Source organism: Trichomycterus rosablanca, chromosome 16, assembly GCF_030014385.1.
Source record: "Trichomycterus rosablanca isolate fTriRos1 chromosome 16, fTriRos1.hap1, whole genome shotgun sequence".
NCBI classification, from domain to species: domain Eukaryota; kingdom Metazoa; phylum Chordata; class Actinopteri; order Siluriformes; family Trichomycteridae; genus Trichomycterus; species Trichomycterus rosablanca.
Genome location: NC_086003.1, coordinates 20,692,633 through 20,720,197, shown reverse-complemented (window position 1 = coordinate 20,720,197; position 27,565 = coordinate 20,692,633). Strand labels below are relative to the sequence as shown.

The following is a 27,565-nucleotide window of genomic DNA, read 5'->3' as shown; positions in this document are numbered from 1 at the left end:
CTTTTTTTAATGTTCTCCTTTTGTTCATGTGGAGTTTCTCTGGGTACTCTTGCTTCATCACCACTTTCCAAAACTTGCAGAAGGTGGATTGGCTGCTCTAGTAAGTAAACAGGTAAATGTGTGTTGCCTTGCAATAGATTGGTGCCCTGTTTTTGTGGGTTTCCGGGTGGCACCCTGACTCCAGTTATATAACATTTAATAGCACACAGTGTTCACATTTCCTTTCTATTTACTGTTTAATTGAAAACACGGGGGTTAAAGGGAAATTCAATTTTAATTGTAAGTAAACGTTTTTTGTTTCAATGCCAGTGGCTAACAAGATCAGCATCTCCACTTGTCTGCAGTTGAGCGGAGCTTTATTGGAATTGCTTCTGAAGTGAAAGTTTTGGTGGTGGAACGGTGTTGTTGAATCTCCTGTGGTGGTACATTTAGCCTGATTGCTTTTACAGTACAGTGCAGCAGCATCAATCATACAACGCAAAACTGAGCGTGCCAGGAATGAGCTCGGCTCAGGTTCGGAAACACTGTGACTCACACACTTTATACCATCTGTGTGTGTGTGTGCCCGTAACTTTAAAGTTACTTTTTTTCCTCTGTGGCCATCAAACACATGACAGGAAATTCTGGCGGCGTTTTATACACTTTTTTTTTTATCTTTGTTAACACCTGACTATCATCTTTTATAAAAGACAACACATGACACAAGCAGCAAACATTAAAAATCAACGTGATTTACTGCTATAATGTTATGAGGAAATAAACAGATATAACGATCTTAAGGTGGCTAGTATATAAATAACGTAGTTGTTGTGTATTAAGTTTAAATCTGTTTAAATACATTTTAAATTAAAAAGGATGACAAGTTTTGTTTATTAGCAAAACTTAGCCTACCATCAACTTTTGTGTTAACAAGTTTTAATCTTGTCTCACATTTACAACACTGAACATTTTTACCTAGCAAAATCAATCGTGTTAGTATATGTGTGTGTGTGTGTGTGTGTGTGTGTGTGTGTGTGTGTCAGTGGAAAAAACACTTGAGCTAATTAAAATCTGGTTCACCAACAAAATACTGCATATATAAAACATCAAAAAGGGATCTCTGTATTTTTGCCCATAACTTAGGCAAATGTTGATAAATTTTCAAAACTCTTTCACGCATTGTTTGATAAACAATGACAGATAATTCGGTGTTGAATTTGGTTATAAATTAACGTTTTTTGTTACAGTTAAAGTTGTGTGTTGTTAATATGAAAATATCATTGTGAAAATTATCATATTAGGTATTGTAGCTACATGCTTAAGATGTGGTGGACAATATATTTATTACTTTATGGTGAATATAATTCCTAATGTAACACTAGCAAATGTTGATCATTTTTTAAAATTTCTTTCAAAGTTGTGAGCAAAGGTACAGAGGTCCCTTTAAAAACATAAAAATAATAATATATATATATATATATATATCTTTATTAAGAATTTTGTAATTTAACAATTAACCCACAAATATTTTAGCTATTTTAATGAATTTCTCATAAACATTTTCTCATTTGCTTTCAGTCATAGTTGTACTTTTTATTTTATTAGACAGAATCATTTAAGTACCTTTATGAAAGTAATGTCCAAGAAGGTAACTGATCAGAGAAATTGTGATGGTTGGTGAAATATTTATTTTAATAAAATAACCATTTTTGTGTTAACAGGACAGATGATTAAATGATAAACATACATGTATTTTTTGCTAAGGAAAATGTAATAATAAATATAATAATAATCAACAATGACAAAAATTATGATAATTAACAACAACAATAACAATAATTATATAAAGGCCATATGTATATAAAATTTAGCATTAATTTTCAAACATTTAGATCAAAATGTCTTTGATTGGAAAATTCATTTAAGCTGGCGTTCTCAAACTTAATAAAAATGTAACAGCAGCAAAAAAAATGACTGATGGAGGCATGTGACTTTGCTGTGTCCATAAAAAAAAAGTCTGGAGGAAAAAAAGCCCAGACTGGCACTTAATGCCTAGAGGAAATCAGTACGGTCAGATGTTATTTGAGAAGTACCAAAAACGGCCATGAGGTTTTTTTCTTTCATTCAATCACAAAAACAGCATGCATGTCCCGTATAAGTGTATGTAAACTTTTAACCTTACTGTAAATTATTCTTCTACTTTTCCTCTCAGCAACTCCTGTATTTAGGGGTCACCACAATTAATCATTTGTCTGCATATTTGATTCAGTACAGTTTTTACTCTGAATAGCTTTCCTGACGCACCCCTCTTATTAATCTGGACTTGAGACCGGCACTAATGGTGCACTGATATGTGCCCTCCTTCCAAATGGCTAGGTTCATGTAATGCCATCAGTGTTTGTGAACCCAGCCGGGATTTGAACCCCTGGAACTTAAGCACTGGCGTTTCTATCAGCGTGGCTTTCACTATTTCACTCACCTTACTGTAAATTATTCCTTTAATGTCCAGTAACAAGCAGTTTTGGTTCAAACTAAAGTATTAAGGGTTAAGTCTCATCTCAAGTGTTTGGTATATGTACTTTTTTAGATGTTTCTTGCTTTATTTTAAAGCTCATCATGCCAGCAGCACATTCATCAGAGGTCTTTTTTTATTCTGTAATGTAATTAAAAAGCTTTGCATGGTTTAATTTTATCATGAGGGTTTTTTTTTACTGATAGTTATTGATTTTTCATTACAGCAGTACATCAGTAGGCAGGCTGACAGTATCTCTGAGCATATGTTGAGGAAAAAAAGTCCTTACTTACAGACATTGAATTTGCAAAAGATTAGTCCTGACTTCCCTTTAATCTTCTGCAGTTATGTTCTGCAGGTTATTTCAACTGAATGATAAAGATACTGAATTATGAATCTTTAGCACTTGTGTAACAACCCACATACTGACTGCTGTAGATTTGTTTTCTCTACCTTCAGGGGTTTTTTGTTGAAAATGATCATATGAACGGTGGGGCGGGGGCTGCACAATAGATTCTGAAGTAATTTGTCAGCTTTTCCAAGAGTACAATAATCAGACTGAAATGATAAACCTCAATGTTTATTTCTGGGGGTTTTTTTCCAGTATTTTTATTCCAAGCAAATAACAAAAAATGGCATTGCTTATATAGACTAATGCTGAGTGTGTACAACTTATGGCCAAAAATATGTTTGACCATAAGCTTGTTGGACACCATCATTTCACACCCATGGGCTTTAATATGGCATCGTCCCGACCCTTCTCTGGCTTTCATAGCGTTCATTGTTCTTGCCGCACAACTTTTAAGTGTGTTATGTATTTGTTCAGTTATCTTGTGCACACACCTCCTTAGGGCTGCACAGTATTGGAAAAAATGACATTGCGACATTTCTTTTTTTTCTGCAATGTATATATTGCGATATAAAAAAATGCTGGGATTTCATCAGAAATTAACAATTTATGTTTATCATTATAGATGTTGATCAAAAATGATTGGATGTTTCTCTCTGCATGCAGAAACTGCATGTCACTCTCAACAACTAGCAACACATTGTGTGTTCAGTATTGGAGTGGAGTAGCACTGTCGCCTCACAGCAAGAAGGTCCTGGGTTCGATCCCCAGGTGGGGCGGTCCAGGTCCTTTCTGTGTGGAGTTTGCATGTTCTCCCTGTGTCTGTGTGGGTTTACTCCGGGTGCTCCGGTTTTCTCCCACAGTCCAAAGACATGCAAGTGAGGTGAATTGGAGATACAAAATTGTCGATGACTGTGTTCGATATAACCTTGTGAACTGATGAATCTTGTGTAATGAGTAACTACCGTTCCTGTCATGAATGTAACCAAAGTGTAAAACATGATGTTAAAATCCTAATAAATAAATATTTTTGCGGGGGAGCTGGGTGGGGTCCAACTTTTGCATTCTCCCAATTTTGGATATGCTTAGTTACCATGTGCACACATCTCCCCCAGCCTCATCTTCACACTAGCCAACAGCAGATTCTTACAGTCTTAGCGAGGCATAGAGCAAAATACCCATTCAGTCTTCCCTCATGTAGATGCTGCCACTTGGGAAGGTTGGGCAGTTTTGTAATAAAGCAATATTGGCAAAAACCTGTTTACAAAGTTCATCAAGATCCTCCAGGTCAGTGATCCCCAACCACTAGGCCGTGGACTATTACCGGTCCGTTGGTCATTTATTATCAGGCCGCACAGAAAGATCAAATAATTAGAAATCGCTACAAGAGCAATTAAATTTTCGGGTGTTATTGTCTCCAACCACCACTAGGTGAGAGCAGCTTCTCGTTGCAGCGAAAAAAAGCTCAGGATTCACAATGATTTTCCATTCTATAGTTCTCTTATTTTAAATCCCCCCCGCCCCCACCGGTCCATTAAATTATATCATAACCGGTCCATAGTGCAAAATAGTTTGGGGAGAGTTTAGATCAGAATTTAGATCAGGACTCAGGACTAAATGAGTCTCTCGAAGGATCTTTTCTCTCTTTTATTTGAGCAGGGTTGCAGGCCAGTCTGTTTACATTTCCAATCTAAGCTTTCTGGAGAGCTGTTGTTTATCCAAGTCCTCTCTGCACTGAACATTATTTATTTTCCCATCATTCATGACCAGATTTTCAGTCTCTGCTTTAACAAAGCATCCCTACAAGATAATGCTACTATCACTGTGTTTAACAGTGTTAACCTGACTGATTAGTCTTGTTAAGGTTACTTTAGGTCGCGTTTACCATTGAGAATTTAACCTGAAACCTTCCACTTCTGTCTGATCATACTAAAATTTTTTAAACCAAGGGCTTCTTCTCCAAAAAGGTTGTTTACGTGTAATACCGTGGGTACAGTTGATCCATGAACATTATCTTCAGTCACAAATATTGATTTCTGCAGCTCAGTCAGATTAACAGTTGGTGTTGCACTAGCTGTTCTATGTAGATGTTCAAAGGAGTGGTCTGACCTAGGTTGTGTGGCTGTAGTTTTTTATTTTCTCAGAGTGAAATAAGTTTAGAGGTATGTGTCTTCATTGTTGTACTCATGATTTGCTTTAAACTTCGACTTTAACTGTGACTAAATACAATTTAAGCAAATGATGGTTAACGGTCTTGCTCAGGAGCAACTTGGTGGTGGTGAAGCTTGAACTGGCAGCCTTCTGATTACTAACCAGTACCTTTACCGGTAAATTTTAGCATGTACGGAAGACCAAGCTACTTTCAATGTATTCTTCTGTCTGTAGTTCCATTTCAGAGGCAAGAAAACACTGCCAGTTGTGCATGTGGAGTACCCCTACCAGGCTGGTGGAACTCTTGTGACGTAAGCTCAGGGCTCAGTCATAGTGGTCGTAGGCTGGTGTGTTAGACTGGTGCTCCACCTCTTAAAAGATCCTTTGTGAGGTCAGGCACTTAAGCTTTCCTTGTTCATGTTCATTAGCTGTGAGGTTTGTTAGGTGACTAAGGTGTTCTTAAGGTAAATTAAGGAAATTTAAATGAATCAATTAGTTAAATGACTGTTCAGTGGTACCTTAAAAATGTATGCTAATTGGTTCTGGGAGTGGCGTTGTTTAAAAGGTGTTGAGTTTCAAGGTATTTTTTCCTATAAGGATGTGTGGGAAACCTGTTAATGTGTTCCATGGTCCTGTGGAGCTGCATATATTTTAGACTAATGTAAAATGATAGGGTTGTTTTTGACACTTATACACTGAAAATAGCAGTAAAAGATCAGTAATTCACATGAGAAGCAACAAAACCGTTTTTGCGCTGTCGGAAAAGCTGATTCTCACAATTTCTCAGAACAGTAACACAAGTTTAAAAGTGAAACAGGAGAGAAATCCAGCTGAACACAAATACATGTGGAGCTATCAGAATCCAAAGGTTATTCCACACAAATGCAGATTCGTCTTATAGTCGTACTTTGATGGAGTTTTAAGTGACAGGGAAATGTCGAGTTTAAGGGTACAAATTTCTCAACGAAGGACATTGAGTTTCAAAGATTTCGAGTTTAGGGGACGTCAAGTTACAATATACCACCGTATTTTTTATTTAAAATATAACACTATTTACATTAATTAAAGAATCTAAATATTTTGAAGGCATGGTGGCCCACAGTGGCGAGCATGCTGACGTTTGGCCTCTGTGCATTCTGCTCACATTCCTCTCCCGTGTTAAACTGCAAGCGTGACCCGGTACGTTGAGCATCCAGGATCTCTGTGTTGTGTAATTGTGATGCGCTGATGTTGTTCTCGCCGCAGTATCAGTGGAAGCAGGTGATGCTCCTACTCGAGGTGTTCAGGCAGCTACGCTCCGAAAAGGCCACACGAGCCGTGCCCCTTGCCAACTCCTCTCTCTTCCTGCCTTCTTTCAATTTTCCTCTCTTAGTGTTCTGATAGCAGCCATGCATTATTCATGTGTTGTTCCTTTTTTTCTTCAAGCTATTTCTGGTGTCTGTGCACGCTAACAAGGAAATCACCAGAGATTTGCGTAGCATCTTGAATGTTTGATCACTATGGAAAAAAAAGAAACCCCTTCACTCGAGTCACCCAGACATGTAGATTGGATTCCAGACTGAAATGATGATAGCTTGTAACAAATGGTGTTTTGGTGCGTCTGTGACTGCATTTGCAGTCTGGTCTCACCATTGCATAAGAGGACCATTATTGTGCTCTAATTACTGCAGATGAGAGTCCAAGACTGAACACTGACGTGAGGAGAATATTTAAAATCCCTTCTAACCTCCTGTCGCTCTCTTTTTTTGAGCGTCTTTAATCTTCGCCTGGTTCAACTTTTAGGAAAGGAACATCAGCACTGAGCGGGCGTCATAGTGCTGTCCTCGAGCCAGTTCCCGTCCTTGGCTATTTTGAGGTACAGATCCTCACTAACTGGAGAAGCCTGAAACTGATCTTGCACTTTTCCCGTTCTGCCTGTAGATTCGTGCCGCTCTCTCGGCAAGGGCGCGTCAGAATTACAGAGTACTAAAAGTCTTGCAGTAGTTTATTACAGTCAGTTCAGTTCTGCCTTTTGACTAAAGTGGGAAAGATTTGTCATGTTTTGGAGCTCTTTTTTTCTAATGCAATGGAAGCCTAGTTAGAATACTTGGCATTATTAAAATTTGGCATTATGGACTCCATGAAGTACCGTGAGATTTTAAATGACAATTTGTGTCCGTTTGCCAACAAAAAAATAAACTGAATTGTGTTTAGATTTTCCCCATTGGATCTTCTATGGCCATCCCAGCTCTCTGACCTGTAAACTCAACTGTGAGGTGAGCTAAAGACAAGAGTACACAAGATAAGACCTTAATTTTATAATAAACATCCATTCCTGCATTTCAGGCCTGCAACACATTCCAAAAAAAAGTTGCACTAGTAAAGCATTTACCTCTTTGTAACAGTGAAGTGTTTCAGGTGGTGTTTTGCTCCATTTCTTCTGCAAACACATCTCAATGTGTGCAACAGTACATGCCTGTTTTTGTCATATTTTTTTGTTTTAAAATTCCCCACATATTCTCTATTGGGGACAGGTCAGTACCTGTACCCTCTTCTTCCGCAGCCATAACAAAATCATAAAAAATAAATAGTTAATAAATATACTAATAAATATAAATGTATTAATAAGTAAATATATATAATTACAAATATATAGTCATCAAAAAATAAATGTAAATAAATATTTAATAAATACACTAATGTATATAAATGTACAATATACTGTACAACAAAATCTACATATATTTATATATAAGTATACAAAAATTATATATATATATATATATATATATATATATATAAAATTACAAATATGTACAATCATTAAAAAATAAACACAAATAAATATATAATAAATTATATATCTGTTAATAAATAAATAGATATAATCACAAATATATAATCATTAAAAAATAAATATATAATATATATTAATTAATAAATATATATATATATAATCACAAATTATATAATAAATATATATTAAATATATAATTAAAAAATGAATATAAATAAATATTTAATAAATACACTAATAAATATAAATATATAATATATAGCAAAATGTAAATATATATATTTATAAATATACAAAAACTTATATAAATATATAATAAATAATAAAATATTAATAAATATAAATAATCACAAATATATACAATCATCAAAAAATAAATATAAATAAATGTACTAATAAATATAAATATATAATATATAACAAAATATACATATATATATATATATATATATATATATATATACAGAAAATTTTATATATACATATATATGTAACACAATCTATAAAAATATGTAAAATAAATAATTAATAAATATACTAATAAATAGGAATATATTTATAAATATAAATTCAAAAATATAAAAAATCCCTCACTCTCATTATACACACACAGGGTAAAATGTATCATTTTAAAGCTGATTGTGTATTATGTGGCAGATTGCTGCAGTTCTGATCGCACTTTTATTTCAGTTAATAAATATTTTAATAAATAAATATATATAACCACAAATATATATATAATCGTTAAAAAAATTCATATAAATAAATATTTAATAAATACAAATATATCATATATAACATAATATACATACATTTATATATAAATTTACAAAAAATTATGTTAGATATTATATTAAATATATAAAATAAATAATTTATAAATATACCAATAAATAGGAATATATTCATCAATATAAATTCCAAAACATAAAAAAATCCCTCACTCTCATTATACACACACAAAAATTAGAAGGTATGATTTTGAAGCTGATCATATATTATGTTGCAGATTGGTGTAGTTCTGATCGCACCTTCATACTAAAATACAAATACAGACTTTATCATATTAGTCTGTTTCCGGTTTGTAGCCGATCGATCACTTGTCGCTTAATTTTTTCCAGTAAACTGTTCAATTGGGCAAAATATCCTGGTCCATTCTCTGATCTAGTGGATAGATAAAAGAATGAGTGAAGGTAAGCACCTTCCTAACTATCTCATCTCTCTCTCTCTCTCTCTCTCTCTCTCTCTCTCTCTCTCTCTTTCAGTAAGCAGTATGAGTCAGTAGCGGAGCAACCAGCTCCATTACCTCGGCTGTCTCCAGGCTCCTGCTGCCACATTTAAATTGTGTCTTTTATCATTCCAAATTGACATTTATGCTTTTACTCGTATTGTTTTTCCAAGGTTCCCACCGCTCATGTTGAGCAATTTATTTTAATCCCTGTCATGCCGAGGCCCTGTAGCCTAGCGGAGCTTAGCCTACTGACGGTAATTTTGCCATGGTCGAGTGGCAGAGGCGGCACGGCACCCCGCGAAGATGTAACGTCGCTTCTCCTCTGCCTCCTGCGTCCCACCTCTGCCCCCGCACCGCTAACTGTTTTAGCCTTTTTTCTTCCTTCATACATTTGACTCTTTGCACTGTTTTACTTTTCTTTGACAGCTGTGCAGAGTTAAAAAGTTTACATTCCACATTAATGAAACAGGCAGCGCTCGTTCTTTATGTTGTGTTCTCTGAACATGAAAGACGGAGCGCTAGAAACGATTGTGTGATTATCATACGTTCAGGATTCGTGTCTGTAGAAACACATGCGGGTCCACAGCTTTAGAAAATCATTAATCCACATATTTGATTTAGCACATTTTTTAATGTCTTTTCCCCTTCCTGATGCAACCCTCCTATTTATCCGGGTGTGGCACAGGCACTAGGGGTGCACAAGGTGTCCCCCACAATGGCTAGGTTCACGTAATGCAATGCACTTACTTTATTTGTGAGTCCAGCCCGGGATTCGAACCCCCAGTACTCAAGCAGTGAGGAATATTATTACACTAGAAGACAAAAAAATGATGACAATAATCTAAATTACGTTGGATCCTGGGAACACTGGGGCCAAGGCAGGAATTTACACTGGTCAGTGCTGATCATTCAGATGTTATTCTGCTAACCAAAGACTCAGAAGTGAAGAGAACTTTAGGTTCTATATAAATGCTAGATACTTACATACATGACAGATTTTTTTTTTTTTTTTTTTTTTTTTTTCATCTATCAGATGCAAAATTAGGGTGAATCAAAAGGGATCAAACACTTTTGTTGACTTGAACCCTGTTGCTATGTGGCACAATGGCACTGTGCCACCCTGCATGTGCACTCTATGGCTGAAAGCATGTGGACACCTGATAGTACATTTACATTTTAAGCATTCAGTAGACGCTTTCATCCAAAGCGACTTACAGTATACAGTCTTGAGGGTTAAGGGTTTTGCTCAAGGGCCCAACAGTGGCAACCTGGCAGTGGTGGGATTTTGAACCAGCAACCTTTTGCTTACTAGTCAAGTACCTTAACCAGTAAGCTACAACTGCCCTGTTAATAAGTTGCACGTTCTGACTGTAAGAGCGTCTGCTCATCTGGGAAGATTTTGGAGTTTATCTTTGGGAATTTGTGCCCATTAGGCACACATGCATTTACATTTTTGGCATTTAGTAGACACTTTCATCCGAAGCGAATTACAGTATACAGTCTAAGCAATTGAGGGTTAAGGGCCTTGCTTAAGGGCCCAACGGTGGCAACCTGGCAGTGGTGAGGTTTGAACCAGCGACCTTCTGCTTATCAGTCCAGTACCTTAACCACTAGGCAACACCTGCTACACATGCAGGATCATATGTAACTCCTCAAACTATGTCATTATTATAATGGTCCTTGATTCGTACAGAGGGACACAGTCATGCTGGAACAGGTCTGAAACAGTTCCTCCCCCAAACTGTCACAAAGCTGAAAGCATGTAATTGTTTTTAAAAAATAAGTAGAAAGGGTGTCCACATAGTTTTGGCCACTTAGCGTATTTTTCATTTGTATAATTATTTTTAATAAATCATTTGCAACCCACCATGGATTTTCCACAGTCTTTAAAACAACACAAGTAAATTAGCATGAGTAGGTTGGGATGGAAACTGTGTCCTGTAAACTTGTTTATCATTTCTGATGTAATGATAATTTCTCCTCTGTGTTTTCTTAATGTTTGTGCCGTTTTTATTGATGAGCCTTAATTGTAAATGTCTCTCTTTATTATCACTCTAATGAAAAGTAGCTTCAAGTGTCGAAAATGACTGTCGAGGTAAAAATTGGCTTTTTCCGTTCCAGCAGCGTATTGGCCTCTTTGTGCCACTCGCGGAGTATTTTGTCAGCTCCTGCCGTTCGCTCACTGAGTCAAAACTCAATTATTCATAAACGGGGTTAAATGGTGGGGAACGGAAAGCTGTGAAAGAAAGCAACACAGGAAAGAATGAGAGAGAGAAGAACTGGTACAGATAACTGAAGGTTGGTGACTGAACACTGAGAGGCTGCACAGATGTTTCATTCATATATTCGGTCATTCATTGTCTGTTGTACTACCGCTTTATTCTATTCAAGGTTTTGGTGGGTCCAGTTTACTGGGCGAAAGGCAGGAAACACCCCGGATAGGTTGCCAGTCCATCACAGGGCAGACACACGCTCACACCTAGGTCAGTTTTGTATTGTCAGTAACACCACAGGAGCACCACAGAGCAGGTATTATTTAGGTGGTGGATCATTCTCAGCACTGCAGTGACACTGACATGGTGGTGGTGTGTTAGTGTGTGTTGTGCTGGTATGAGTGGATAAGACACAGCAGCACTGCTGGAGTTTTTTAAATATCGTGTCCACTCACTGTCCACTCTTTTAGACACTCCTACCTAGTTGGTCCACCTTGTAGATGTAAAGTCAGAGACGATCACTCATCTATTACTGCTGTTTGAGTTGGTCATCTTCTAGACCTTCATCCGTGGTCACAGGATGCTGCCCATGGGACGCTGTTGGCTGGATATTTTTGGTTGGTGGACTATTCTCAGTCCAGCAGTGACAGTGAGGTGTTTAAAAACTCCATCAGCATTGCTGTGTCTGATCCACTCATACCAGCACAACACACACTAACACACCACCACCATGTCAGTGTCACTGCAGTGCTGAGAATGATCCACCACCTAAATAATACCTGCTCTGTGGTGGTCATGGGAGAGTCCTGACCATTGAAGAACAGCACGAAAGGAGGCTAACAAAGCATGCAGAGAAACAGATGGACTACAGTCAGTAAATGTAGAACTATAAAGTGCTTCTATATGGTAAGAGAAGCTGATAAAATGGACAGTGAGTGTAGAAACAAGGAGGTGGTTTTAATGTTATGGCTGATCAGTATATATATATATATATATACTGTATATATATATATATATATATATATATATATAGTATATATATATATATATATATATATATATATATATAGTATATATATATATATATATATATATATATATATATATATATATATATATATATATATATATATATATATATATATATATACTATATACTATATATACACTAGAACATTTACTCTTACATTCATGTCTAGGTGCAATTAAAGCCACTGGTTTACCTTCTGCTTGTTCTGGGATGTATACGGAAGCTGTAGTACTCAGACTAAACACACATGGACACAGGTAAAACAAGTTTAAAGGCAGCAATGTGTGGCGAGTACTCAAGCTGCTCCGCTGTGCCTCTACTGGATTTGTACGTTTCTAAATGAAAACAAACTTGCCTGTTTTAGTCAAATTAAATAAAGCGCTGAATCCAAAGTAAAAGGCAACTGGTTTTTTAGCCATTATGCACAATTATGCTGTAACAGTTATTTATTACTTGAAATATTTTATACTGCTGGTGTTTTTTTCATTCAGCATGAGAGCACTTACCTGCTTACATTATTCAAACTTTAAAATCCCCACACAAACTGACCAGTTCAAACAGAAAAATATACGCAGGTTTTGATTATGGCTGATTTTGATGGTGCACACATTTCTTTTTGAGTTTCTTTTGTGTTATGCTTTGCTTTGAGTTTCTGCTTGCACGTGACATTTATTACTCTGTTGTAATGTAAGCAGAGACCAGTATTCAAATTGGTCATCCATGGGTAAAGAAACATTAAGTTAAAAAGTGACTAAACAACTTATTGCTTTAAAAAAAATAAAGGGTTTAGATCAATCAATAAGTCCACTCATGTTTATTTGTGTATTGTGTATATATTGTGACAGTAGGAATGGTTAGGGCTGGGGTGCAGCACCCACGCCACGGGAATTGTTGAACCTCTGTAGGAAGACTAGTATAGGCAGTGCTACCACAAACCCAAAGGACAGAAGTTGAAGCTTTAGCATTGGAGAGTTCAATGCAGGCCGTAGTAGAAGCAGTACAATTTTTTATTGCAATTATCAGTTAAACTAGGGTCATTCATGTAGACATTTATTTCACAAATGGTATTGCCCAGGAAGGGGTCTTCTGGGTTTCCTCGAGAACACAGGCACCCTTGACCTTTTATTGGGACTACCTTGAAAGACATCTGCTTAAATTTTGGATCATATAGAGGGCCACTAGTATTACAATTAGTGCAATATTGGGAAGACTGTGTGGAATTATTTTATATTATATTGCAGTGATTCAGGAATTGACCCATCAAAATAATAATCCTTATTCGTAATCCTTATTAAGACCAGAGGCTGTGATATCATCCAACGGCGTTGCAACCCAAGGGGTATGAAAGGCATGACACAACAGACAATTACAATTTGAACCGAAATGTTTACCAGTAGCCAAGGAGACAGCACAGGCCATGTTACCCTTACACTTACGTTCATACCCGGATTGCTCGACTGTACGTTGCACATCACGAGTGAGTCTGGTAGAGTTTTGGCTGGAGGGAAAGGTTAGCCACAGAATAACAATTTAATTTTTAAGGCGGTTGTAAGAATTACAGTATGGACCAAAGGCTGTCTGGCTTACCTAGCTGCATTCAATTGCATTATTATCATAATCAAGGTCTAAACCAGGGTGTCTCTCCCCAGAGTTGGGGAGACCATTTGGCTTATTTAGCGTACAGAAGCAAAGCAGAGCAGGAAGGGTTGCAACAGCTCTCACTGTGGGAACCAGAAGTTCTAATCAACTTAATACAATTATGATAATGAGTGATCAACAACCATTACAGACAGAGGGAACTGGCCTAGACATGAAAGTGACAAAACACTTTTAGAACTGAGGTGACAGTTTCATCGTGTCTGCACTCCTTTTGGTAATACACATCCTTCACAGGAAGAGCTTAAATGGTAGGCGGTATAATGTATATATGGTGTATTCTTCAGTTACTGGGTGTTTGGTCCAGCTCCGCTGAACCCGAGTTACATCCATGTATCTTGCTACTGCTTCTTGTAATAGAGATTGACCATTTTTCATCAAGTTTGGAGAGATGTCCTTTTTTCCTTACAAGGTGCAGGACTAGTAATTAGAAGGTTGATAGTTCAAGTCTCATCACTGCCAAGATGCCCACATTGGGCCCCTGAGCAAGACCTTCAATCCTCAATTACTAAAACCATAAATAAAGTGTTGAATCTTTGAAAAATGTACATAAACGTCAGAATGGGAATTTGATGTAGCCATATGCATAATAGATAGACAATGCATTATTTACTATACTAAATGTATTTACTAAACCAGGGTTATTCTTTTTTTCAAGCAACCTACATTTTGTTCATGACCCATTTTTACCACGACACAGGCAACACAAACAATACATCAAAATGACACACAAAATGAAATATACTTAATTAATAAAAATGGGGGCAATCTGGTCCCACTGTGGTTTACAAGATGTAACGTAAAGCCTTCACAAAGGGTGTTTGTGTACAAGTTCAATGTGTTTATGTGCCTGTTAAAAATCATTAATTGAATTATTATTTTACACCGATCAGCCATAACATTAAAACCACCTTGTTTCTACACTCACTGTCCATTTTATCAGCTTCACTTACCATATAGAAGCACTTTGTAGTTCTACAATTACTGACTGTAGTCCATCTGTTTCTCTGCATGCTTTGTTAGCCCTTCTCATGCTGTTCTTCAATGGTCAAGACCCCCACAGGACCACTACAGAGTAGGTATTATTTGGGTTGTATGATTAGATCAGACACAGCAGCGCCGCTGGAGTTTATAAACACCTCACTGTCACAGCTGGACTGAGTATAGTCCACCAACCAAAAATATATCCAGCCAACAGCACCCTGTGGGCAGCGTCTTGTGACCACTGATGAAGGCCTGAAAGATGACCAACTCAAACAGCAGCAATAGATGAGTGATCGTCTCTGACTTTACATCTACAAGGTGGACCAACTAGGTAGGAGTGTCTAATAGAGTGGACAGTGAGTGGACACGGTATTTAAAAACTCCAGCACAACAAACACTAACACACCACCACCATGTCAGGGTCACTGCAGTGCTGAGAATGATCCACCATCTAAATAATACCTGCTCTGTGGGGGTCCTGACCATTGAAGAAAAGATGGACTACAGTTGATAATTGTAGAACTTCAAAGTGCTCCTATATGGTAAGTGGAGCTGATAAAATGGACAGTGAGTGTAGAAACAAGGAGGTGGTTTTAATGTTATGGCTGATTGGTGTATATCCCCACTGCTGGGTATTCAAAGCCTGGAACTCATCAGTAGTGGGCTGGCACCGTAAATCTATAGAAAAATTAAATATAGAAACAGGTTCACTAGGGGTCTAAGACTTTTGCCCACCCAACTACCACCCCCATTGGTAGCCACACATTCTTTGGCCACACATTCTCTACATCAGACTAGAAGATATTTAAAGAAACTGTATTTTGATGATGTGTTATTTGTATAAGTAAAAAGTAAAATATTAAGTCTTGTAATGTAGATTTATAAATTTTAGATTAGGTTAACAGTTTGAATTCACAGCTCTGGATTATTAAATAAACAGTGCTGTTTTGCTGCCCTTAATCTAAATATTCTTTTTCATTCTCACGGCAGCTTGGATGTAAAGTGTAAAAAGCCTGGATGTGTTTACTTAGCACTTAAGGTCACTTCACCTTGTTGATTATGCTGGTTTAAGCCACTATATCAGCTGTTTATAGAGGGAAATGAGCGCCCACTTCTGCCCTTTCACGCGCCCGTGAGCCTCTGCCCGTGAGTCGGTGCCTGACCCAGCGGGAAACGTACATTACATTGCAAGATACTGTGCGTCTCAGCTCCACATGACGTAGTGCAATAATAACAGTAACCGCAGCCAGCGGATCTGTATTACTGTAATCTCAGCATTACTGGTCTGACTTTGGCTCTTCTATATTGGAGCCTGGGGGTACGAGATGAAAAAGCACAGGAGTGCGCCTATTGTCCCATGCCAGCCCGTCCACTTCACACTGAGGCCCCTGGCGCGCTCTTTTCCTGGGTGAAAGAAAAAGCTACCAGCTCTGCTCTCTCTTCATGTGCCCGGGCATTTCTATTGATGGCCGTTTCCACAAAGGCAATTCAGTCGCTGTCGCTTCAATTTTCAGCCTCTCAGTAGGAAAAAAACAAAAAAGATGCTTGGGATTTAGGCCTGGTCAGAGATAACAGAACAGTTAGAAGTGCAATCCCACAATGCTTTTGTGTAGAATGGAGGGGTGTCGAGAGTAGCTTGGGCCGGGGTCAGCTTTGATGGACATGTCATTGGGATATAATCCATTGTTTCTGGGGCTATTGTTACAGGGTGTGCAGAGTTCCCTCAGAGTTCCTTTCTCATCCACAGCTTTGTGCTGTGCAGCGTTTGTTGAGAGGCTGGTTTTGGCTGCTCTGGCACGCTGCGAGGGGCAAGATTACACAGCCTGGCCCCTCAGACTGTAGCCGATCTTCTCCCGGCCACCAATCCCTCCTTTCATGTCCCCACTGCTTTTCTTTTCGCTGAATGCAAGACGGCTTTCAGGCCTTCGCTTTTGCCCTCTTCACAGCGGCCAGACTCCTGGGAAAATAGCCGGAGATGAATTTGAATGGGTTTGACTTTGTACAGACATTGTAGGAAGGACAATTTATATAGAGAATAATTGTGGAGCTTTGTACCACTGTAACCACATTTATTTTGTTTGGCTTGGCTTCAGCCACTGTAGATAAGTAACACACAAACTGTATGAATTCAGATGGTAAAAGTTATTTACAACATTGATTCAGGAATAGTTGGTGTGGATATTTTTATTTAAAACCACATGTATGAAATGTGTACATTTGTAGTCATTTCTGGGTTTTTTTATTTGTATTTCTTTTTTTTCTACTTATCAGACAAAGTACATTTTTAAGCCACATAAAATATCCTTAGTTATAATATTTATGTCTTTATTTTGCCATAAGTTTTAAAAACGTTACTAAAACTAAACGTGTTTAAATAGTGAGTATTTTTAACTATTTAAGCTCTTCAAAATATTGAAGATAAGTTGTATTTATATGCAAATTTGTATGCAAATTTTGTGAATGTAGGTTTTTTGTGTTATGTATAATACTAGCTAATTATATAGCAGTAAATGCAGTTTAAATAAATAACAAAAAAGGCAAATGGAAAGGGAAAACCCTACTACTGTATATGAATTTTAAAATCCAAACAGCTACAAATGCATTATTAATAAATGTATTTATTTATTTATGTAATTATTTATTTATGTAATTATTTTAGTTTTTAATACATGTAATTAAAGAGATACAAGGAGGTTGAGTTTTTAATATTAAGAATATTTCATCCAATATTTAATTTTTAATATTTAATAATTTCTTAATTCTTAAAATTCTTAATATTTAATTCTTGTTTTAAAAACACTATACATTTTTTCTACATATATATTTAGATTTCTAATATTAATGTAATTGTGTTTCCTTATTTTTTTGTATTTACTGTATTAAATCATACTGTACATGTTTAGTTTACGTATTTAATACATTTGAATTATCACTTTTTATGTAGCTGTGATTGCAAAAAATCCAAATGTTAGATACAATTAAAGATTTACTTTTTAATATTTGCTAGCCATGTTTTTTATTTAATAATAATAATAGTAATAATAAACAATATAATAAATATTAATTTTATTACTATAACAATTTTATATTTGATATTTACATTTTCTTTTTAAAATAAATAATTTCTACATTTTTCTATATTATTTTCTATATTAATATATATTTTTCTGATATTACATACCTTACTTTTTTTGTACCAGCTTCCTGAACTAGTTGCTCTGGCAATAAGTGTATTAGAATTTATTATCAGAAAATGTGAAATGTATTCCTTCCTCCGACCATCTGACAGTTTAGCTTGTATTAGCTAAGATCTCATTTCACAGTGATCAGCCTGCCACTGTTTCTGATCTCACATTTCACATCTTCTCTCTTTCTGCTGCACCTTCCTTCGTTTGCGCTCTATTAAAAAAAGAAAAGCTGAAGAAATTGAATCTAGGCTTAAGTAGCACCGTTTTTATCAGCTGTGTGGGAACCGATCTGCTGTACATGTGCTGGAACTGGATACATATTTCTTTGTTCCAGGTCCGTCCAGTCATCATGGGCAGTCCGCCCCGCGGCCTCCTCTGCCCCCTCCGCACAACCACCACCAGTCGTCGGCTAACTCGCTTAACTGCGGTACCCACATCAGCCGCCGTGCACCTCAGAGCCACGTGTCTGCCGGTGCCCCCGGTGATGGACCCTCCACCCCGGAGTCAGTTCAGCTTCAGGAAAGCTGGGCTCTCAACAGCAGCGTGCCACTCGAGACACGGTCAGTTTACATCTCACTGCCCTTTCACATCCTGCTGCCAGCCTAAATTATATTACTGTTCATGAAAACCAGATAATGGATCATGTGTATAACCCTCACGTTCTGTTCCTGACAGCTGATGTGCTGCTTGATGAGGGGGGAGATAATGAGAGATGTTTTTGGAAACAAATTAACAAAAGAAGCTAGACATCCTGAATTCTACATTAAATAACTAGCTTTTTTAAGCTGAAGAAATGTGAAATAAAAATAATAGCATTTTTAGTCATAATGAAGGCACACTGCAGCCTGAATATTACACTTGGAAAAGTCCTTGAATTTACTTAATTGGAATGTGTACACAGTTTCTATAATTAAATACATGACCCCACTTCATGATTATTAGTTCACTTATTTTTTAACTGTTGTGTCCATGTAATATTTAATTAATATTTAATTGATTTAAACAGTGTACACATTTAAATAACATACATAAATGTTTTTGTTCAATATTATTCAAATTTTTTACTGGGATAAACACATTTCCACTTTTAAGGACATACTATATTTTATTTATTTAAATAAGTTATTTACTGTAATAATAACTTATTTAAATGACAGAATTTTAGGATTCATACCAATAAAAATAAATAAATAAATAAATATATATAGTAATAATAGTTTGAGATTTAACTGTAATACATTAGTACACATTATTATAAACTAGTAACTATCTTATCTGAATCTAAAAAATAATTTGTATACATACATGTATTATTAAAATATCAATAAAATACATTTAAATTCTTAAAGAAATTATATGTACACCAAATTCACCAAACTTTAGTGGAGCCAACACCCACCTAATCTCTGGTTACTCCCGTTTTCTCCTGCCTTCCGAAAACAAACAGAAGGTGGATTGGCTCACTAAATCGCCCCTAGATTCAAATAAGTAAATGAGCATGTGTTGCCATGACACGTATTGCCGCAATAATTTGGGTGTGTTCCTTTCTTAGTACTAGAGTATTTTCAGGTGGGGCTGGACCCAGTAAATAACTAAACAGTACAATAAATAATAATAAATAAATTAAGAAACCACAAAGACCAAAAGAAATGTAAATTTGTGCTGGAATTGTAACATTTTGTCTTCATATTTCAAGTTTATCATTTAATTAAAAATACAGTAAAAGAAATGTATTTAAGTATTGTATTTACATTGTTAAGCCAAAACATTATGACCACCCCTTAAAATGTGAATGTCAGTGAGTAGTTCAATATTTTATATATATGTTTTTAACATATGAATGAAAACCATTTGTTTGATTATCAGTAAAACTGCATAAAATCAACTGTATTATATAACAGATATAATTTTTCATAATAATCCTGCTATATGCTTTCTTAAGCTCTATTTAGAAGTGGTATGACTGTTTTTGCTAGCTACAGTCTATACACCAAACATGTTTTAATTAATCAGATATAACGTTCCTGTGGAATGAAAGAGGAATGTTTTTTGGTGTGTTAGAGCTGCACACTTCAGTTTTCATGTTCAGTATTAATTACAATTTTCTTGATTTAATTTGACAGATATAAGAAGTGAAGTTTTTTGGGATGGGGCGGGTGGTTAAATATTTTATTTAAAATAATGAATCCACCCTAATATGTCCACATGTTTTAGCTTGTAAGAAAGCTAAGGTTTTTTAAAGGTCTTTTTTATTCATGTTAATATTTAAAAAATTTAAACTAAATAATGAATAGAAGTTATTAGTGCATTGCATGGTCAATTTTGAAAAGAAATATATTAAAATAATAACAAAACATTTTAAAGCATTTCAGAATATGTCCAAATATTCATATATAATCAGTGAACAATATATTGTTGCATATTATTAAACATTTATAATAACCTTCCTTTTTGATACATTTGTAAAAAAAAAAAAAAAGCAACCTCGTTTGTTTGTAAGCAACCTCATAGGCATGTGCATTGGAATTTGTTATGATTTATGAATAAGGGTTTATATCTAAAATTAATTCATTTATTCTGTGTCTGTTTTACCATCGCTTTATCCTGGTCAGGGTTGTTGTGGGTCTGAAAGGCTGGAAAAGAGTCACGCAGCCTCTCACATTTTATCTCGCTGTTAAAAAGATTTTCTCATTCACTCACACTTTTGGCAATTTTTTATAGCTCCAGTTCATCTAACTGCATTATTTTGGACTGTGGAAGGACACAGGAGCAAACACAGAACTACCCACTGTGCCACTGTGCCGCCCAGCAAAAATAATAGTAGAATAAATTGAATGGGTGCAGTATAAAACTGTTGTTTTATCTTATGTTCTTTTTTTTTTCTTTCTGTATTTTCTTTCTTTTTTTTTTTTTTTTTTTTTTGCATTTTCTGCCTGAACGTGTGTGAATGTGGGGGCGACCAATTACTCAAGAAAAAAAAAAAACATATTTTGTTCTTATTTAAGTTAATAACAATGGAAAATTATTGATGATTTTTATCCCTTTTTTTCATAATAGAGAAAATAATTGGGATTTTTTATGTTATTGTACATTTTCTGTGTATATGCATGGCAGAAACCATTTTTGCATGTATTAAATTAAAAATACAAAAAATTATTCCTCACTAATGTACACTCACGTCATCAGGTTTTTGTTTAATATTTTTTTCTATTCAATTTGTGCAATTTCTCCCATTTTCTACCAATTTACGTAGTCAATTTGTCTTCCGCTACTGGGGGATCCCCGATTTGTGGTCAAGGAGGGTATATTGCTGCTCACGTGTCCTCCGACCCGCGTGCAGCCCTTAGCGGAACCCTTTTTCACCCATGCATTCTGCACAGGCGCCTCTCTATCTTCAAGTCAGGGTCCTTACACAGCGTTTAAAGACCCCGCCTACATAGTCCGGTCACCCGCCCTAGCAGAACTGTGTCTGCTGCAGGCACTGCCAGCCGACCGGTGGCAATGCAGAGTTTCGAACTGGGGAATATCCTGCTGCGCCACCTGGGCGCCGTTTTTGTTTAATATGTGATTGCTAAAATGCAGTGTCGACATTTGCGGCTTTAATCAAAATGTTCAAAAAACAATCAACACTTGTTGTATTAGACTGGTATCTTTACCCCCCAAAATTGCTACTTACACCCGCTGCAGCACCTCAGACGTTGTTGACACTTTCAAAATGTTATCACATACACACATCTCCCTTTACAACACCCAAATCTATGTATATAAACAGAGCTCATTCACGCTCATGCACCTCATCTCTCCTGCTTTAAATCTACATTTCTTACTCGTTTTTGAGGGTGGATGGTGGAGGAGGGGATTACTCCCTTCTGCTCTGCTATAACATAAACCCAAATACATCTTACATAAAGTATTTATGAGCTACGCTCTCCCACTCTGACTCTCTCCCTCTCACTTCTTCTGTCTCACTCACTCTTATTGTCTGTCTCTCAGATGTTTTATTTAGCAAGCACTGTGATATAGGACACAGCCAAGTCCCTCTATCTACCCCACCCTCCTCATGACCATGCACCCCTACCCTGTCGACACAAACCTTTCCACTAGGGGATCTATAACCACACACACACAAAATTAGGTCACGTAACCTCTCTCACGTTTTCTCTCACTAATAAAGAGATTTTCTGATTCGCTCTCAGGCGAAAGAGGAGGAGCCTGGAAAATAGGTCATTCTATGGCAAGCATGCAAAGCAGCACTCGACTGCTTAATATGGCTTCAAATACCAAATATGGAGAGTCCTGGAAAGGGATCACGTTTTTTACAAAGACGTTAATAAATGATAAAGAGGTTCATGTGGAACTGCGGACTTCTTAGTAGCTGTAATGATAATTGTTTAGTATCCTGGACAGTTTCTCTTCTAACATAATGGTTCCCAGCAGAACATACATTTCCAAAGTGGGTGCTCATCCATGGCTGCCTCAGGAATTTATCAAAAACTGATGAATTATACCATAAACATTAAAACTTTACCTCAGCCCTCCCAAAAACCTCACAGATTCTTAAAAATACCAAACAATGTTGTGGCAGTTTGTGGATTATCCCTCCTTGGACCACTTTTGCCTATGAACAACTGCTCATTCTGACAGCAAATCGTATGGTCATCTGGTCATTCACATTTTGTGGGTTGATGTTAATGTTTTGGCTCATTAATCAATTGGCTCTTGGGGAATAGGATTGGTGCGTATGGGCTTAACCTCATACCTGCCTCATACTATGTATTGCTTAGTCTGTCAGATGGATCTGTCCTGCTAAAAGTTCAACTTCAGCATTTCTCAGAGCATTTGGGTTTATTACTGCCACTGGGTGTTTACAGAGGCAATTTAACACAGCTTTCAAAAGCACAAGGTGGCATTTTACCCGGTGGCAGAATGGGTGACTTCTGACCGCAGCTCTATTTTGTTGTCCATCATGGAGCTAGTGGGGGAAAATGGAGTTATATACACACACTAACACGCAGGTAGACACCCCTTCATATCCTGCAATTTCCTAACAGTCACTATATTTTGTAAAGACCAGCTAACAAGCACTTCCATTATTTTCACCTACCTATTTTTGTATTATACGTTTAAAAATGTGATTTATTTTATTCTTTGATGTGAATTTCTCCAAGCTGGAATAACATTCTCCTCCACCTTCCTTCTTTAGGGACTTTACACTTTTCACAGACTTACCTCCGTTCTCTGGCACATCACCTAAATGAGCTCGTGCCTTAATAACCCGGTGTCGGAGTGTGTAGTGTGAGTGCAGCAGCACAGGGAATTCCCTTCAGCTTCACAGCTCGCAGTAACACTGGCTCTATATTTATCTGTGAGAAAGCAGGGCTACAGGAGAGACCGAGTCCAATTAGAGAAGGTTTGTCGTGGCTAAAACTCCCGCAGTGTCTCCGAACTGGAGTCGACTATACTCGACTAAAGTTCCATAATTTAAGCTTATAGGACCACCTTCTCCCTCTTTTTCTCTTAGCTCTTTTTTACTGTTCTATCACTTCATTATCTTCTTATTACCTACTTGCGAACTTCTGCCTAGTATATTTTAATTTTTATTCATTTTTTATATTCTTTCTTTCATTTCATACTTTCTCCTGCTTTGTATTTAGTTTACTTTATTCCCTGCCTTCCAACCTTCCTACCTAATTTTCTTCCTGTCCCTTATCCTTTCCTCATTCCTTCCTTCTTTCCTTCTGTCTTCTCTTCTCCCCCCCCATCCATTTTCCCATCCCTCTTTTCTTTCTTCCTTCCTTCCTATCTCCCTCTCTCCATCGATCCATTCCTCCATCCATCCCTCCTTCCTTCCCTCTGTCTTCCCGTCCTCCATCCATCCCTGTTTCCTTTCTTTCATCCTTTCTTCCTCCCTCCCTCCATTTCTCCTTCCATCCCTCTTTCTTTTCTTCCATCCTTTCTTCCTCCCTCCCTCCATCCATCCATCCCTCCTTACTTTATCCTTCCTTCTTTCTGTTCTCCCGTCCTCCTTCCTTTCTCCATCCCTCTTTTCTTTCTTCTTTCCTTCCTTTCTCCCTTCCTCCATCCATCTATTAATCCGTCCATCCCTCCTTACTTTCTTCCTTCCTTTCTTTCTTCTGTCTTCCCTTCCTCCTTCCTTCCTTCTTTCCTATTGTTTTTCTTCCTCCTTCCTTCCTTCCTTACTCCCTCTCTCCATCCACCCATTCCTCCATCCTTCCTTCCCTCCTTTCTTCTTTCTGTCTTTCCTCCTTCCTTCCTTCTTTCCTTCTTTTTTTTCTCTCCCTCCATCCATCCCTTCTTTCTTCTGTCTGTCTTCCCTTCCTCCTTCCCTACTTTGTTCCTTCCTTCCTTCTGTCTTCCCTTCCTTATTCCTTCATTCTTTCCTTTTTTTTCTTTTCCTCCTTTTTTTCTTATTCCTTTCTACCTTCCTTCCTTTCATCTTCCCTTCCTTACTCCCTCCATCCATCCCTCCTTCCTTCCTTCCTTCTGTCTTCCCTTCCTCCTTCCTTTCTTCTTTCCTTCTGTTTTATCTCTCTCCCTCCATCCATCCATCCACCCATTCCTCCATCCATCCCTCCTTTCTTCTGTCTGTATTTCCTCCCACTTTCCTTTCTTCATTCTTTCCTTCTTTTTTCTTTTCCTCCTTTTTCCTTCCTCCCTCCCTCCCTCCCTCCACCCATCCCTCCACCCATCCTTCCTTACCTTCTTCCTTTCTTTCTTCCCTCACTGTCTTCCCTTCCTCCTTCCTTCCTTTCTTCCTTTCTTATTCTTTTTCTTAATAAAATTTTATACTATTTCCATTCACACTTCTTGGTTTCTTAACTTTTTCTCCTCCCTGCTTTATTTGTTTTGTTTTGTTTATTTTTGTTTATTTTCTTGTGTCATACTTTGTCTTTCTTTTAATGTTTGCTCTCTCTCTCTCTCTCTCTCTCTCTCTCTCTCTCTCTCTCTCTCTCTCTCTCTCTTCTCTCTCTCTCAGGCCCTGTGGGCTTGTTTAAAACCCCGGTGTTGAACCTCTTGCTCATTCTTCACATTGGCATATCACAGTGTTAACAGGCTCGTGCCCCAGTGTAAGCCAGGAAAGGAAAAGAAAATGCTAATCCCCTCTCTCTGTACTTCAGCCACTGCTCATCCACTTGCTTTGTTAGCCAGCAGTAATAAATAAATCAGAACATGATAAATGAAGTCGGTTTAATTGTGGTTCTGATTTTACTGTCTCGGAATGGAGCAGTTTACCAAAGGACTAAGTTGAACTGTTCAGACTGAGCACATACATATTTATAGACAACGTTCGGTACACATTTAGCAACTGTAATGAATAATTAGAATTTAGATAAGACTCAGCAGATTTGGCTTTTCTGTTCTTCTGGAAACACTGCAGGTGCTTTAGTACTTATGCAGAACATTGTGAAGACGTGTTGTGCCACCACTATTTCTCAAGTGGAATTGCAATAGCTCTTATCTAGACCCACTTTACGAGCAGTGGAGAGGTTAGAGAATGAAGTTGTCAAATCAGCAACACTACGTTCGGAAACGAATGCAGGGCTAAGTGCAGAACTTCAGTAAAGAACTGCTTAATGTTATGAGACAAATAGACAAAACAGTGACATTTCACACTGGTCCAAGTATTTGGACCAGACTCTGCGTTTAAAAGCAAAAATACAGCCATGCCATGTATTAAGACCAACAGTGCAATGGGTTCTACCAAAGAGCCCACTGACGATACTATGGCGCGGTCAAAGGTGTTATCTTTCCAGTAACGAGTTAATTGCTTGCATTTGTACTTCACTTAAGCTGCCCTGACCTTCTATGAGTACTTGACTTGAAGTACCTAACTATAGAGTCACAAAAAAGCTTCTGTGGGTTTTTTGAAAATAGGACAGTTTTGATATGATCTGCCGGGTCAGAAATTCATATTAAGATTTACAGCATTTAGCAGACACTTTTTATCCAGAGCGGCTTACAACTTACTACACACTGATTGATTGATTAATTAATTGATTGATTACTTAATTGATCCCCAAAGGTAACTGAAGTGTTGCAGAAGCTATTCAAACATTACAAGCATCACACAAACACGTCCATGTAGTGCAATAGGAAAATACAAGTAAAATTTGGCACAGCGGTAAAACATGCTAGCACACCAGAGCTGACATTATGAATTTGTTGGTTTGAAACTGAGCTCTGCCATCCGTCTGGGCTGGGAAGCTATATGAACAACGATTGGCTTGTTGTTAATACAGGGCAGGAAGCCGGACAAGGGACCTCATAACTGGTGCAATTATGACCTCTGCTGGCTGGTTAATGGTGCCTGCAAAGAGTCGAGGGATAATGTGGACAGGGTGTGGCTGATCCGCATATGAACGCACCTCGTGCAGGTGAAAAGATGCAGTGTAAATATAAGATATAAAAATATTAAAAAAGAAGAAGATAGATAGATAGATAGATAGATAGATAGATAGATAGATAGATAGATAGATAGATAGATAGATAGATAGATTCAACTTTATTGTCATTGCTCAGTACAGGTACAAGGCAACGAAATGTACAAAATATACAGACCATAAAAAGGACAAAAAATGGAGGAATACGACTAAAATATGCAGTTTAAAAAAGTATGGTGTGCAATTGTGCATTGTGCAATATTCAACTATAGGGATGTAACGATACACTCTACCCATGATGTGATACGATTCACGATACTGGGTTCATGATACGATTTTTTCCCAATTTTTTAAACAAAATTAAATTAAAGACAAATTATGACATTATTATTTCTCTTTAAAAAAAATACAATAAAATACTGTATTTGTGCTTATCTTTTATTTATTTAAATAATGAATGTCCTTTTATTTTTGAGGTAGGTACAAACTATGCAAAACAATGCTGCACATTTTCCTTTTTGTGCAATAAAACTGAAATGAAATAAATTCCACATTAAATAAATAAATGAATAACACAAATAAAGAAAGGATCTTCACATAAATAAATTAGGCTGGAAAGTTCCGAAACTGGCAACACTGTAGTGACGTCAACCAGGCGAGGTGAATAGCGCCAGTGCCCTCTGTTGTTTAAAGTGAATATTGATTCATTATACATGTAAACCAATTTGAATCGTTACACATGGGAATTGGTTTTTAACTGTCTTGTGGTGCATCGTTACATCCCTATTGAACTACCTAGATCATTATATGGGTGATGTCAAAAGTTTTTACATGTCATTTAACATTTAATAACCATGATCTTTGAAGCTGTCATGTCGAAAGCACTTTGAAGTTTAGCTAAAATTCATAAGAAAAGCATAAAAGACAAAAGTTAAAAGCAAAGCCCTTGTTTTTTGGCCACAATGACCAGAAAGATGTTTGGAGGTGAGGTATTCCAACTTAACAACTTACTGTCAATGTGAGGTCAGTATTATGCTAGGGGCTGTTTCACTTCTGGTTGATCCAGTGTGTTGTAGAAAGTGGACAATGAATAA

General features: G+C 36.9%; 1 protein-coding gene across 2 annotated transcripts in view; it reads left to right on the top strand.

The window, feature by feature from the left end:
* Window positions 1–27,565, top strand: part of tenm2b (teneurin transmembrane protein 2b) — a 431,647-nt gene that overhangs the window by 303,793 nt on the left and 100,289 nt on the right. For both annotated transcript variants that reach the window (XM_063011444.1, XM_063011445.1), the window contains one exon: window positions 18,404–18,629. In XM_063011444.1, the coding sequence (XP_062867514.1) occupies window positions 18,404–18,629 (226 nt within the window). The remainder of the gene's footprint in view (window positions 1–18,403; window positions 18,630–27,565) is intronic.